The 12,487-nt window shown below is 42.0% G+C and overlaps 1 protein-coding gene across 1 annotated transcript; it reads left to right on the forward strand.

Moving 5' to 3' along the window:
* The first annotated feature begins 1,547 nt into the window (after positions 1-1,547).
* On the forward strand, positions 1,548-11,066 carry pgm1 (phosphoglucomutase 1). Its single transcript, XM_080473513.1, has 11 exons — positions 1,548-3,352; positions 4,893-5,055; positions 5,232-5,375; positions 5,563-5,688; positions 5,825-6,015; positions 6,571-6,725; positions 6,833-6,948; positions 7,049-7,184; positions 8,229-8,412; positions 8,991-9,125; positions 10,314-11,066. Exons 1-11 carry the CDS (start codon positions 3,107-3,109, stop codon positions 10,401-10,403), a joined length of 1,686 nt encoding a protein of 561 aa, XP_080329639.1. The 5' UTR covers positions 1,548-3,106; the 3' UTR covers positions 10,404-11,066.
* The last annotated feature ends 1,421 nt before the right edge of the window (positions 11,067-12,487 follow it).

The raw sequence follows: 12,487 nt of genomic DNA on the forward strand, positions 1-12,487 counted from the left end.
CCTCTTTATTGATGCAGTTTCTTTAAGTTTACTTCTCCAATGTGGAAGCTGAATTCAAAAAGAGTAAAATCAGATTCCCATTGGCCTTGCATGTGAAATTGGTGTGTAACTATTGGCTCACATTACTCCTCATACAGTAAGGGTGTGCAGGGATTTTATTTTGGCAATGAAATGCATTCCTTTGTGTTGCACTCTGGTCTAAACTTTATTTGCCCTTGGCCTTTCTCGTCGAGCGCAGTCATGACCTCCTATTTATATCTCTCAGGCCATTATTTGCCCTTTGACTTTCTCTGCTGAAACAGTAGAACCGGCTACCTAAATGTCACATGACATGTGAGATGTATTTAATGTCCTGAGCCCCTGACTGCTCTTCTTTTGCCACCACAGTGGTCCAGTATCCCTCAGCTGCCTGTAGTTGCAGAAGGTTGAGTCTGTTTAAATATTTGCACAGTAATTCCTAAATAGCACTTCTTAAGTTAGTATAAAAACTCTTTGCCCTTTATGTTTATTAATTTTGCTTTAAAACCTTTGAAAGTTGTTACAATTACAAGGAGTAAATGATTCATTCTCATGTCTATATTCATTCTGGTTTACATAATGTCATAAACTGAACAAACAGTGTTACCCCCTAAGACTATGCATATATATATATATATATATATATAGACGCTGCTGCTGGAAAAACAACTTTCACACAAATACACATCCCGCCCTCTCGTGGCGGTAAACTTTGTCCAGCTATGATCAAACACGCTGTGATGCAACAGGCAAACAGCAGTGGCATGAAGTGAACCGTTTCACAACCATCACACCGCAAAATTTGCCTCCTGCCTGAAATAAACTGGCCATAGTACATTGTGTTTCCTGAGGGACATTATTGACGTAAACTGTTTTTTACCTGATTTAGTATTTTCCTGCCTTGTAGTTCTTAACTGTAAGTCAGAGACGATATCTAATCTCTGCGTTACTTCATCAACAAGTATGAACTTTAATGGATTATATATCGGGGAAATGTACCTTTTTGTTTAACCTGTATTTTGATCTACAGATAAAAGGTGTCGGGTATAAAAGCCATTGTTCATCTCCAGTTGAGCTGGATGAGTGTTGAAATAGGAACCTGGAGGAAAAACATCAGTGTCAGGGTCACGGTAATCACTGAGGTCCTACCCTGTACAATTATCTTGCTTTTTATTTTTGTTTTGATACTGTAAAGTTACAAATATGGAAAGACATGGAATAATTCACGAATATTATAGATTTTTATAGTACTGGATTTTAAAAATGTTGGTTATTAAAATAGAGTTTCAGCCTCAGTATGTTTGACCAGAGCCACACAGTCATTTAGTTGATAACATTTCCCTAGGTTCATGTCCAGGATGGATTTGCAGTCCATTGTGTGGAGTTAACATGTTCTCTCTGTGTATGCACAGGTTTTATTGAGTACTGCAATGACTTTCCACAGTCTAAAAACATGTTTTGAGGTTGATTAGTGATCACCATGATAATGAATGAGTGTATAGGACTGTCTTTCTCTCTGTGATGGCTTACAAATGTCTGAAATACTTTATTGCAACACTTCCGTGCACAACCATAAGTTGAACTGTTATGACATTTGCAGACTGCATATGAAGAATTCCCCAAAGGAGCCAGCACGGGAAGTGCTATCTACCCTTCTTCTCTATACTGCCTTGTTCATCTGAGGGTCATAGGGCACTTGAGTAGATTCAAGCTGATCATGGACGAAGGCAGGCAGTGAACAGGTTATCAGTTCAGTAAATCACAGGACGAACACAAAGGCAGAGACTCAAACACACTCGTACACTTACATACAATTTGGAGTCAGCCATTACCATGATATGCAATTGTTTAGACTATGGAGGGAACAAGAATACCCACTGCTCTTTCAGGAGTGTCATTCTCTCACACGTTTATGACACGACAATTATAATTTTTGAAAAGTCAGTGTCTGAGTGTGAGGTGTCAAAAAAAAAAAAAAAAAGATCAAAGCTTGCATGTGCCACAGTCCACCAAAATATAAGATAGCCAAGGCAGACTGGACCTCCCTGCTTTTGGTCAGCTCAATGTCACCAGACTCTCTGACACAGTAACAGTAACTGAGTGGCTTCAGTGGATACCTGAGGTGGAGAACAAAAAATAAGCAGGAACAAAAAACAAACTGAACCTAATCTAATTGAGAAACAAGGAGAAAGTTCACATACATGTTTACAAAAAACAGTTTTAGTGTAAATCTGTCGATCTATCTCAGCAGCAAAATGCTGCATATTCATAGAGGTCCTCTATTTGTGTTTTTGAGTTCACGGGATGTAACTTGACATTTAATGGAGCATCCATTCATCTATCCTCCATCACCTGTTCTGCTTTATCCAACATAGGGTCAGGGGGTGCTGAAGCCTTTCACAACTCGCTTTGAGTAAAAGGTCCACCCTGGTCTTCAGGGGTCTCCAACCTTTAAAGTCTCTCCCTGCTGCTGCACACCTGATTGCCACGAGGTTTTGGGGTTTTCTTTGGAGCTTGATGATTATTTAACCCTAAATTCAGCTTTGTTGAAGCAGGACCACGGACCCGGGTTTTTTACAAAAACTGATATCTCCCCCTCTACATTTAGAAAAGGAATTTTATTTACACCTGATCGTTTACAATAAGAAATACTTCATTTACGCAGAGCCACATATACACCTGGTTCAGAGCTACTATGAGCATGCCAAACCTGTAGGGGGCAGTAGTAATCCATGCATGCATGGGGAAAACATGCAAACTCCACATAGCAGTGTGGCGTTTGCATTTGAAGCCAGACCTCCAAGCACTGTTAAAAAAAATTAGAATAAAGATAAAAAATTACTCCACACATTTTTGTTACTTCTAGACTCGCTTAAGTAGAAACACGTCCCCTGTGTTGCTGCTGAGAGCGAGGAAGTCCTCCGCGCGCCCTTTAAACGGGTGGGCGGGTTCGCGAGGTGGAGTCCGTCCGTCCATTCGTCCGCCCGCCGTGTACGTGTGCGCCTGGCTGTCACTGCAGTCGCCTCCTCAGCGGACCACAGCGCGGACCACACGGGGTGACCATCGGGGCTCTTGTGCACGTCAAAACATGGTGAAAATCACGACGGTGAAGACCAAGCCGTACGCGGACCAGAAGCCCGGGACGAGCGGGCTGAGGAAGCGGGTGACGGTGTTCCAGCAGAACCAGCACTATGCGGAGAACTTCATCCAGAGCACTCTCTCGGTCATCGAGCCAGCCGAGCGCCAGGCGGCCTCCCTGGTGGTGGGAGGAGACGGCAGGTTCTTCATGAAAGACGCCATTCAGCTGATCGTTCAGATCGCGGCTGCCAACGGGGTCAGTAGCAGAAGGACATGCTGCCCGCCTCCCCCTGCTCCTACACCCCCCCCACCCTCCCCCAGCTAGAACCTCTCCGCCCCGCAGACCGCCTCCATGAAGTGCATGTCAGCTTCACGTAGAAATAGATTCGATTTATATATATATACAACTATAATCTGTAATTAATCCTCTGCCGTGTTTTATTTTCTGCACGAGCTCCAGAGTTTAGCTATCAGGACAGGTCGCTGAAATCAGCCTCCATTTGGATGTTTAAGGGAAAAATTAAGGGCATACTTAACTGAAAGGCTTCAAGTTAAGTTTCCCTTAAGCTTTCCCTTTTCCAGCAAGCTGGCGGCGCCAATTGGAAGCAAACTTCAGGGTCCATATTTGCTACAGTGTTAACGCAGGGTGAAGTGAATTAAAACTTCACTGGATGTTACACATTATGCGTCTCTTCAGCCGGATACACCCTCTCACTCGTGTCATGCTGTGATATTGGTCGTAAAGCCAGCTGACCACTGGCCTGAGGTCCACAGCAGCCTGTCCGGTGTCAATACCAGCAGTCTGACCGCAGTGACCTGCTGGCTGAAGAGCATGAAGGAGGCACTTTACATATCCAGCAACTTTTCACCTTTGACATTTACGCACAGACATGTTGCCTTCGCGTTGCAAAAAAAATGTCCTCTCGTGGGGATATACAGTAATACGAAACTGCAGTCCACCAGGGTATTCTTTCGCGCTGGTACAAATGGGGATAGATGTGATTTTTGTGTGATTAAAGACGGACTGAATGTGCAAAGATGCGTCGTTTCATAATGAGTGGCGGTGTGACGATACTGACAGGCTTTGGGGCGAGCAGGGGGCGTGCCCTGCAACGTGCAGCTGCTCACGTTGCCCTACATAGGTCTGCAGGATGCACGCGTGCATGGATTGTGCAGTACATTTTAGGGGTGCAACGTTTATTTGGTCATACTGGCATTTGCAAACATTATTAAGCCTCGCGACAGCATTCGGGTGAAATGTCTCGGTTTGTTCTGTTTGTTGTTGTGAGGAAACGGTGACATTGACTAACATTCTGCTGAGACGGAAGCACTGCTGCTCACATTTACTCATAGCAAACCCTTGCAAAAGATAGTCGAACGGGCATTTCACAGTCCTGTTCTGGAATAATTTCAATTTAATAAAGAAACATAAAACCTTCTGCAGCAATGATCACATTCGAGTTATTCAAACACATTTTAGAAAGTGTTTGTGTAGAAATTATATGGAATTATCAGTCTATTTAGGTCAAACCTTATCAAGAAAGGTTTGAATGTTTTTTTTTTTTTACATATACCATGTCAATCTTAAAGACAATCAAGTGTGGTTTAAGTGATATGGGAATGGGATCAATAGAATTTCCTTTGTTGTTGACTGGTGCATAACAACTATGTAATGGATAAAAGAATGTAAGTACATGTAACCAAATATCCCCCTTCCTCACTATCAAATAGTTCTTATTATTGGACTCCCCTTCTTTGGATCGAGATATTTCACGGTTATGCTCTTACGTCTGCAGATTAATCACCTGGTGATTGGTCAGAATGGCATCATGTCCACCCCGGCAGTCTCCTGTGTGATCCGCAAGATAAAAGCAGTGGGTGGTATAATCCTCACAGCCAGTCACAATCCTGGTGGTCCCAATGGAGATTTTGGCATCAAGTACAACATTTCCAGCGGAGGTGAGAGGAGTTCACAAACACAAGAGCTACTCTGATGCAAATAATTCAAAGAATGTACAACGAGGTGTTTCAGTTTTACTGTAAAAGTTTGGGCGATATCTTCATGCATCCATGCTGGTCACAGTATGCTCTCTTTGCATAATTCTTTTCTTTTTTCTTTTTTTTTAACTCCACAGGTCCTGCTCCAGAGGGCATTACAAATAAAATATTTGAGTTTAGCAAAAACCTGCAAGAGTATCACATCTGCCCCGAACTCAAAGTGGATCTGTCCAAGATCGGCAAGCAGACCTTTGAAGTGGAAACATTCAAGCCCTTCACAGGTACGACTGTGGGGGAAGATTTCTGTCCTCAACTTGTCAATGTGCTCAAGTTCTAACAGCAAGCAGAAGTCTAATGGTGGGAAAAATGTCGTTCATTTGATAAAAATCTCTGTTGGAATTAAACATAATTTACCGCTTTGAAGCATACCTTGTAAAATTTGCTCCGTTGTGTCTTGATTTGTCTCAGTGGAAATCGTGGACTCGGTTGAGGCCTATGCCGAGATGCTTCGGGGTATATTTGACTTTGCTGCTTTGAAGGAGCTCCTCTCTGGAGCCAATCACATCAACGTACGACTGGATGCCATGCATGGAGGTATGAAATAGAACATGCACTCAAAACTGCAAAGGAAATGCATTGCAATAGTGGAGTACTACAGTATTCAGAGGGAATTCATAACTTGGGCTTTATGTCTCCTGCAAACCTTTGGTGATGCTCTGTCTCCCTCTAGTGGTTGGTCCATATGTGAAGAAGATCGTGTGTGAGGAGCTGGGCTCTCCCGCCAACTCTGCAGTCAATTGTGTCCCCAAGGAGGACTTCGGCGGCCACCACCCTGACCCCAACTTGACCTACGCTGCCGACTTGGTCAACACCATGAAGGGCGGCGAGTACGACTTCGGAGCTGCCTTCGATGGCGATGGTGTAAGTGCTGCACTCTTTTCAAAAGATGTGAGCTGGCAAGAGCAGAGATGTGAATAGATTGATAATGTCAGCTTGCATTAAAATTAATCCAGACTCATCTAATGGCTTTTTAATGTTGATTCTGCCTTATTAAATTAGACTTAATGATAAAACTGAGCTCATTTTCTTCCTGGTATAAAGAATTGAGGACAGTGGATGCCATTATTGAATATTTTTCTCGCTGTTAATCTCCTCTGATACTTACCTAATATTTCTTGAGACGGTCCAAGTGAAAATACATCACATCATCAATAATGTGACAGAAAACACGGAATCACATTCATTGTTTGCATTGTCATTTATTTGTTTGTTTATTTCAAAACATAATACATTCTTTAACATCAGAGATGTGTATATTGATAATTGCAGGGTCCTATTTAGTTTTTCTAACAGTACTTACCAGTACATAATACCACGTGGCACACACTAGTGCAAATGACACTAAATTGATAAGTGTGATTTGCACTAGTTGTGATCTCTGACCCTGTGTGCTGCTTGTGTTTCTCTCCTCTTCAGGATCGTAACATGGTGCTGGGTAAACATGGCTTCTTTGTGAACCCCTCAGACTCGGTGGCTGTTATTGCTGCCAATATTACCGGCATCCCTTACTTTCAGAAGACTGGTGTTAAAGGACTGGCCCGCAGTATGCCCACCAGTGGTGCACTGGACAAGTAAAAAAAAACACACACAGGATATCGGCTGATTAAAAGCATATATTTTTCTTTTTCCTAAACACACACACTTATCGCATATTATTCTGTCTGGCAACCCGTTCCAGTGTGGCTAAAGCTCTGAAAATGCAGCTGTACGAGACTCCCACAGGCTGGAAGTTCTTCGGGAATCTGATGGATGCCGGCAAACTGTCACTGTGTGGCGAGGAGAGCTTCGGCACGGGTGAGAGCACCTCAACAGATTTATGTAGTGCGGACTTGAGAAAGAGATCTCCCTCTCACTCCATCACTCATCTCGTCTCCTCTCTCGGCTCAACAAACAGGCTCGGATCATATCCGTGAGAAGGATGGCCTGTGGGCGGTGCTCGCGTGGCTGTCGATCTTGGCCACCAGGAAACAGAGCGTGGAGGAGATCATGAAGGATCACTGGCAGAAGTTTGGCAGGAACTTCTTCACCAGGTCAGAGCCGATTGCATACAGGGCGCTTTGTCAATGTGAGATTTACATCTAAAAGAGGATAATTTCATATTTTCAGAGGTTATCGTTTGGTTTTTAACTCGGTATTAAAGTGTCTCCATCGCTTAATGTGTCATCTAAACTGACAACGGTAAAACTATTCACATTCCCGGGTTACATGATTAAATAGTGCACAAAACACTGAAGTAGCTGTTTGGATTTTTGAGATTTTCTGATTTTGAAGCATTTATCATATTTTGCCCTTTAGTTTTGTCAAAGCAGCTTCTTTCTTCAGTTAAGCAACAGTGCAAATGATTTATACACCTAACTTGAAATAATATCTGGAAAAACATAGAAAAATCATGATTTTGAAAAGGATCATACAAGTAGGCCTATAAGATATAAAACTAGTAAAAATTATTATTCGTGAATTTTCAAGTAGACACTCCATGTGCCATGATGAGGTTGGTGTTTTGCATTTAACATGATACATTGTCGAATAAATGTAATTCGTGTATAAAATGTGCCAACAGAGTTTGTATATCCCATTTACAGAAAAAAAAGCCAAACAACATAAAACTTGTATTTTGGTTCAATTATTTGAAATGTACACTATATGCTATAAACAAAAATTGTGAAATGAGTGGCTTATGAAAGACTTATTATGGTCACGCATTTAAAACACTTATTCCTGGAAAGTGTTGTTCTGGCACCCACCAGTGGCAGATACAAGAACTGCAGCAAAGAAGAGCTGCTGCATCCCCTGTAGAAAGACCAATTTTATTCATGCTCAAAGTCCATAACTAGGTGAAGTATCCCACAAGAAGTGAGTCTGCCTTGGAAAGAGCTGGATTTCCCTTGTGAGTTCTCACTTCCATATATTACTTTTAGCAGATGACATTTTGGATGGAGATCAAGGAAAACTGAAGAGGAAAATACTTAAAAATACTTCTTTTTGTTTCAACCACCATCAATTTTCAACTACCAGCTGCTATTTAGATATCAGATTCTAATTGTGCATCAACAAGTGTCTAACTTCACAACCAGGTACGACTATGAGGAGGTGGACTCGGACGCTGCCAACAAGATGATCAAGGATCTGGAGACGACGATGTTTGACCCGTCTTTTGTTGGCAAGAAGCTCTCATCAGGTGATAAGACCTATGAGGTGGCCATCGCTGACAACTTTGCCTACACAGACCCCGTGGATGGAAGTGTGTCCAAAAACCAGGTAATGTGTCTGCAGAAGCATTAAGATTTCATTCTGCCTCAAGACAAGCCTGCCCATTCAAAGGCACAGCATGAACTGACGAAGATTCCTTGGATCAGAGATGAAACCTTTTTTTTTTTTTTTAAAGACACCTGACTTCGATCCAGTTGACCTAATTCAACTGCTTTGTGATTCTTTTTTATGTTATCAGGTGTAGATCAAGTTGAGCATGATGTGCTGCAACACCCGTATCAAAGGGTTTTTATTTTATTTTATTTTATTTATTTATTTTTTGTTGCTCTGTTTTTAATAAGGGTCTGGCTTCAATTTGACGTTGGAAGCGTTCCCCGATTACAACCAAACCTCAGTATTTGAAGTTGTCCCACCTTGTTCTAAAAGATAGATATTTGTAGTAGTGACGCAATTCAGAAATGGACTCGGTAGTTTATGGAGTCCTGCCTCCCTCGCTCAGCGTGCAACTCTGTGATTTACTAGCCCTCGTACAGTATATTATAGTTCCACATGTTTTCTGCTGGATGTACATGTTCATTTATCATCATATCCTTTGTCTCTCCGCCACTCGTTCTCTTTCCCCCCAGGGACTGCGGATCATCTTCTCTGATGGTTCTCGGATTATTTTCCGCCTCAGCGGTACAGGCAGTGCTGGAGCCACCATCAGGCTCTACATAGACAGCTATGAGAAGGACCCTCAGAAAATCTACCAAGATCCACAGGTCAGAGAAATGAGGATTGCTCAAGAAAAAAAAGAAACATTCATCAGATACAAAGTGTTTATTGTTGCGTGAATATTTTTTTTGTGTGTGAATAATCAGTTTGATAACAAATAGCTCGGAGTGAATTTTGTAAACCTACCAGTGGCCAACGCTACAGCAGTCACAGGTTTGCTCCCATGGGCTCCAGATGCCTTCAGGCAGGCTGGAATGATCTGTTATGTGTCGGACGGCCCGATTGCGTTGGGTGGAGCTCTGGAAAAAAAACAAGTTCCAGAGATTTTATTCAACATGGGAGACGACGGAGATGTTTAGCCAAGTTCTGAGTTATGGCAGCTTATCAGAGCCGGTATGAAAAGAAAGGAAACGAGGGGAGAAAAAAAATAAAGAGTGTGAGTTCCAAAGAGACACTTCATAAAGCTGTTTTTGACTGGTGTGGACAGGGAAGTGATGTAGTACAAGAATGAGAGAAGTGAATAAAAGTTCTGCTCCGGCCTTTTATCCTTGACTTTGCTTAGGCAGCATGAATGAACAGATAAGTAGAAACATATTGTTTCAGATTCCTAAATTTGACAGATAAATGGCCAGTGGGTTACTGGTTCAGTTGGCTGACTTTGGGTACATTTGATTTACACACTCAGAAGTTTGCCTCTTCATATGAGCAGCTTTCGGGGGGGGGGGGGGGGTCAGGCGGATGTGATTCATAAAAATAAAAAATAAAAAGCGGGGAAAAAAAAACCCCACACACTTTTCCGAGTCTGTTATCTTAACTTTTTTTTTTTTTTTAATCATATGGTTCTGTTTAAAATTCCATTTTTTTCACAGACTTTGTTCATGTCTCTGGTGTTTTGTAGTCTGGTCTCCTTTTAAACGCACTGGCAACTTCCACACAGGATCAAACATGTGAAGATGTGCATATGACGTACTGATAATGATTTAGTCGTGCGTTTGCCAGACAAAGGATTACATTTCATTGTTAAAAAAAAAAAATTATAAAAGGAGCCAAAACAGCTTAAAACCTTCTTACGTCACACACTGTATATACCAATATACAGGTTGCTTTTGCTGTGAAACTACACTAGTTTACACAGATGAATTGATATTATTATTTCTGGTTAAAGAAAGTGTTTGATGACCTGCAGAGAAGATCAACATTTCTTATGTGCTGCTTCCTGTTCTCTGATTGTCCAGGTGATGCTGGCTCCCCTGGTCGACATTGCCCTCAAGGTCTCTCAGCTCCAGGAGAAGACTGGGCGCACTGGACCCACAGTGATCACATGATTCTTCCACCGCGCTGCCTCCATTCTTGTTTCAGCAACAGGATACCTCCGCTCTCTCTCTGGAGGTGAAGCTGCCCCAAAATACTGTCGGCTCCCGACCTTCTTAAAAACAGTAGTTGGATAATAAACTTGGACACAACATGCAGTTTGAACTTTAAAAAAAATAAATAAAAAAATGGTGTTTTATTTTAGTTTTCTTAGAAAGAAATCCGCTTCAGATCCTGATCATTTAAAGTGATCTAACAGACATCAAGATATTGTCACACCTTAAGATGAATTTGGCAGTTTGTTTTGGACACTAGTTAGTTGTCATCACTTCCCAGTATTGATGTTGTTCAAGGAAAACAAAACGCAAAAACAAAGTCAAAAGGGGTCTTATTGACATTGGTTGTTTGTGCCTCAAGGAATTGTTCTACTGTTAATGTCCAACTCTATTTCTGCACTGCAACCTGGAATTTTAGAAACTTCCAAACTGACACTAAATTAACAATTTGGGGGCAACCTCACCCGTTTCTTCCTCTTCTCCCATTACTGACGTGGTGCCTTTCCTTTCCTCTGTTCTCCAAAAGAAAAACACCCAAACAGCCTTTTAATGTGAACCAGTTCGTCCTGACAAATAACACACAATACCCAATAATACAAATAAAAAATCTCACAAAAGGACTGTTTGTGTGTTGATTATTTCTCACTAATAATTTCCAACTGTCTGAACTTTTCATTACATACAAAGATGTCTGCCAAATACTTGCAAGTATTTCCAGATAGTTTCACTTCAAAAGCCAGCTGGTGTTCAGCGGAGCCGTAATTGCCCGAACAGAACAAGGATTAAGAAGACTGAGCGTTCACAAAAGAAATCAAGTAACAAGAGTGTGTGGGTAAGTATTAATGATGGCTTCTATTCAGTCAGGACGATAAATGCAGAGATCCTGTCCAGCAGCCAGGTCCTGAGAGCAAACCTCCAGGAGAATGAACTGCTGCCATAGGGTACGTCTAAAGAGGTGGAGTAAAGATAACATCGTTCAGAAAACAGATACTGAATTAGTGTCCTATTTAGTTTCCTTTCACAACACAGACACTTGATTGCCGGTGGGCACCGTTTAGTGGGTTGGTATGAGGGTTGAGAATCAGGTGCGCCCATGCATTATGCAGGGAGTGCTACCCGTTTCCCTCTGGGATTTGAAATAGAAAATTGGCCCCAAATCACAGATGCAATATTTTACGCCAATTTCGATCATGTGTGCCAGTGTCATTCAATCGAACCGACACAATCAGCCCCACCTGTTTTTGCACTAAACCCACCAAAAGCACAAAGCAAAGAGTTGGGAGTTCCTGAGCTGTAACTAATTGGTCAATCCGGCTGTATTCTCAGGCAAATATGTGATGAGTTCGACGTCTAATGGTATTAGGTTATGCTGACGATTACTGCTAATTCATATTTCCTGCGATTATGCCGAATGCAATCTTTGAGACACACATTTCACATGGCCTTGTTGACTACTAAGAGCTCTCGATGTGGATAAATGTTCCCAAGCTTTATTCTTGTTTATGTAAAGATTACAGATATGGCTGTTAAGGCTGACTGCTGGCCTTCAAAGGTACAATTTGTGGCATGTGGGATGTAAAACTGCCCTAAACAGTTCCTCTCTACTCCCTCAGGAGTCACAAGCACAGGGTGGAAACGTTTTCATGCCGCGTTGTTCAGACGCTGTCAGGCTGACATAGTGCAACGCATAATGTGTTCCTCTTGTTTGGCTCATAATAGCTTGCAGGCTGTATTTGGATTGGCTGTCATTACATCAGGTAATCACAAAAAAAGGGCTTACATTAAGCTGGCCCGGTCCACAGCTATTAGATGTCCAAATGGCTTTTTTTTTTTTTTTTGGAGCTGGCACAGAGCCGCGTGTTTTTAGAGTGGTCTGTTCACTGCTCTCCTGCTACAAGAGGGCAGTGCAGTGGACAAAGACATCTTTCTATACGTCCTCAAAGAAGGACTGAGAAAAGGAGTGAGGTTGTGCTCCTCAGGTTCTCAGGATTGTATTTGGGTTCAACTTTCATTTAGCTTTAGTCACAAGTCTATTTAAGTTT

This window comes from Lipophrys pholis, assembly GCF_963383615.2.
Source record: "Lipophrys pholis genome assembly, chromosome: 10".
Taxonomy (NCBI): Eukaryota; Metazoa; Chordata; class Actinopteri; order Blenniiformes; family Blenniidae; genus Lipophrys; species Lipophrys pholis.

What these genes read in the sequence shown, in the direction of transcription:
- pgm1 (XM_080473513.1), top strand. Translation starts at nt 3,107, where the DNA reads ATGGTGAAAATCACGACGGTGAAGACCAAGCCGTACGCGGACCAGAAG. An exon ending in AGATCGCGGCTGCCAACGGG is followed by an intron (nt 3,353 to 4,892) that starts GTCAGTAGCAGA and finishes TTACGTCTGCAG; the next exon opens with ATTAATCACCTGGTGATTGG. An exon ending in CGAGGAGAGCTTCGGCACGG is followed by an intron (nt 6,949 to 7,048) that starts GTGAGAGCACCT and finishes CTCAACAAACAG; the next exon opens with GCTCGGATCATATCCGTGAG.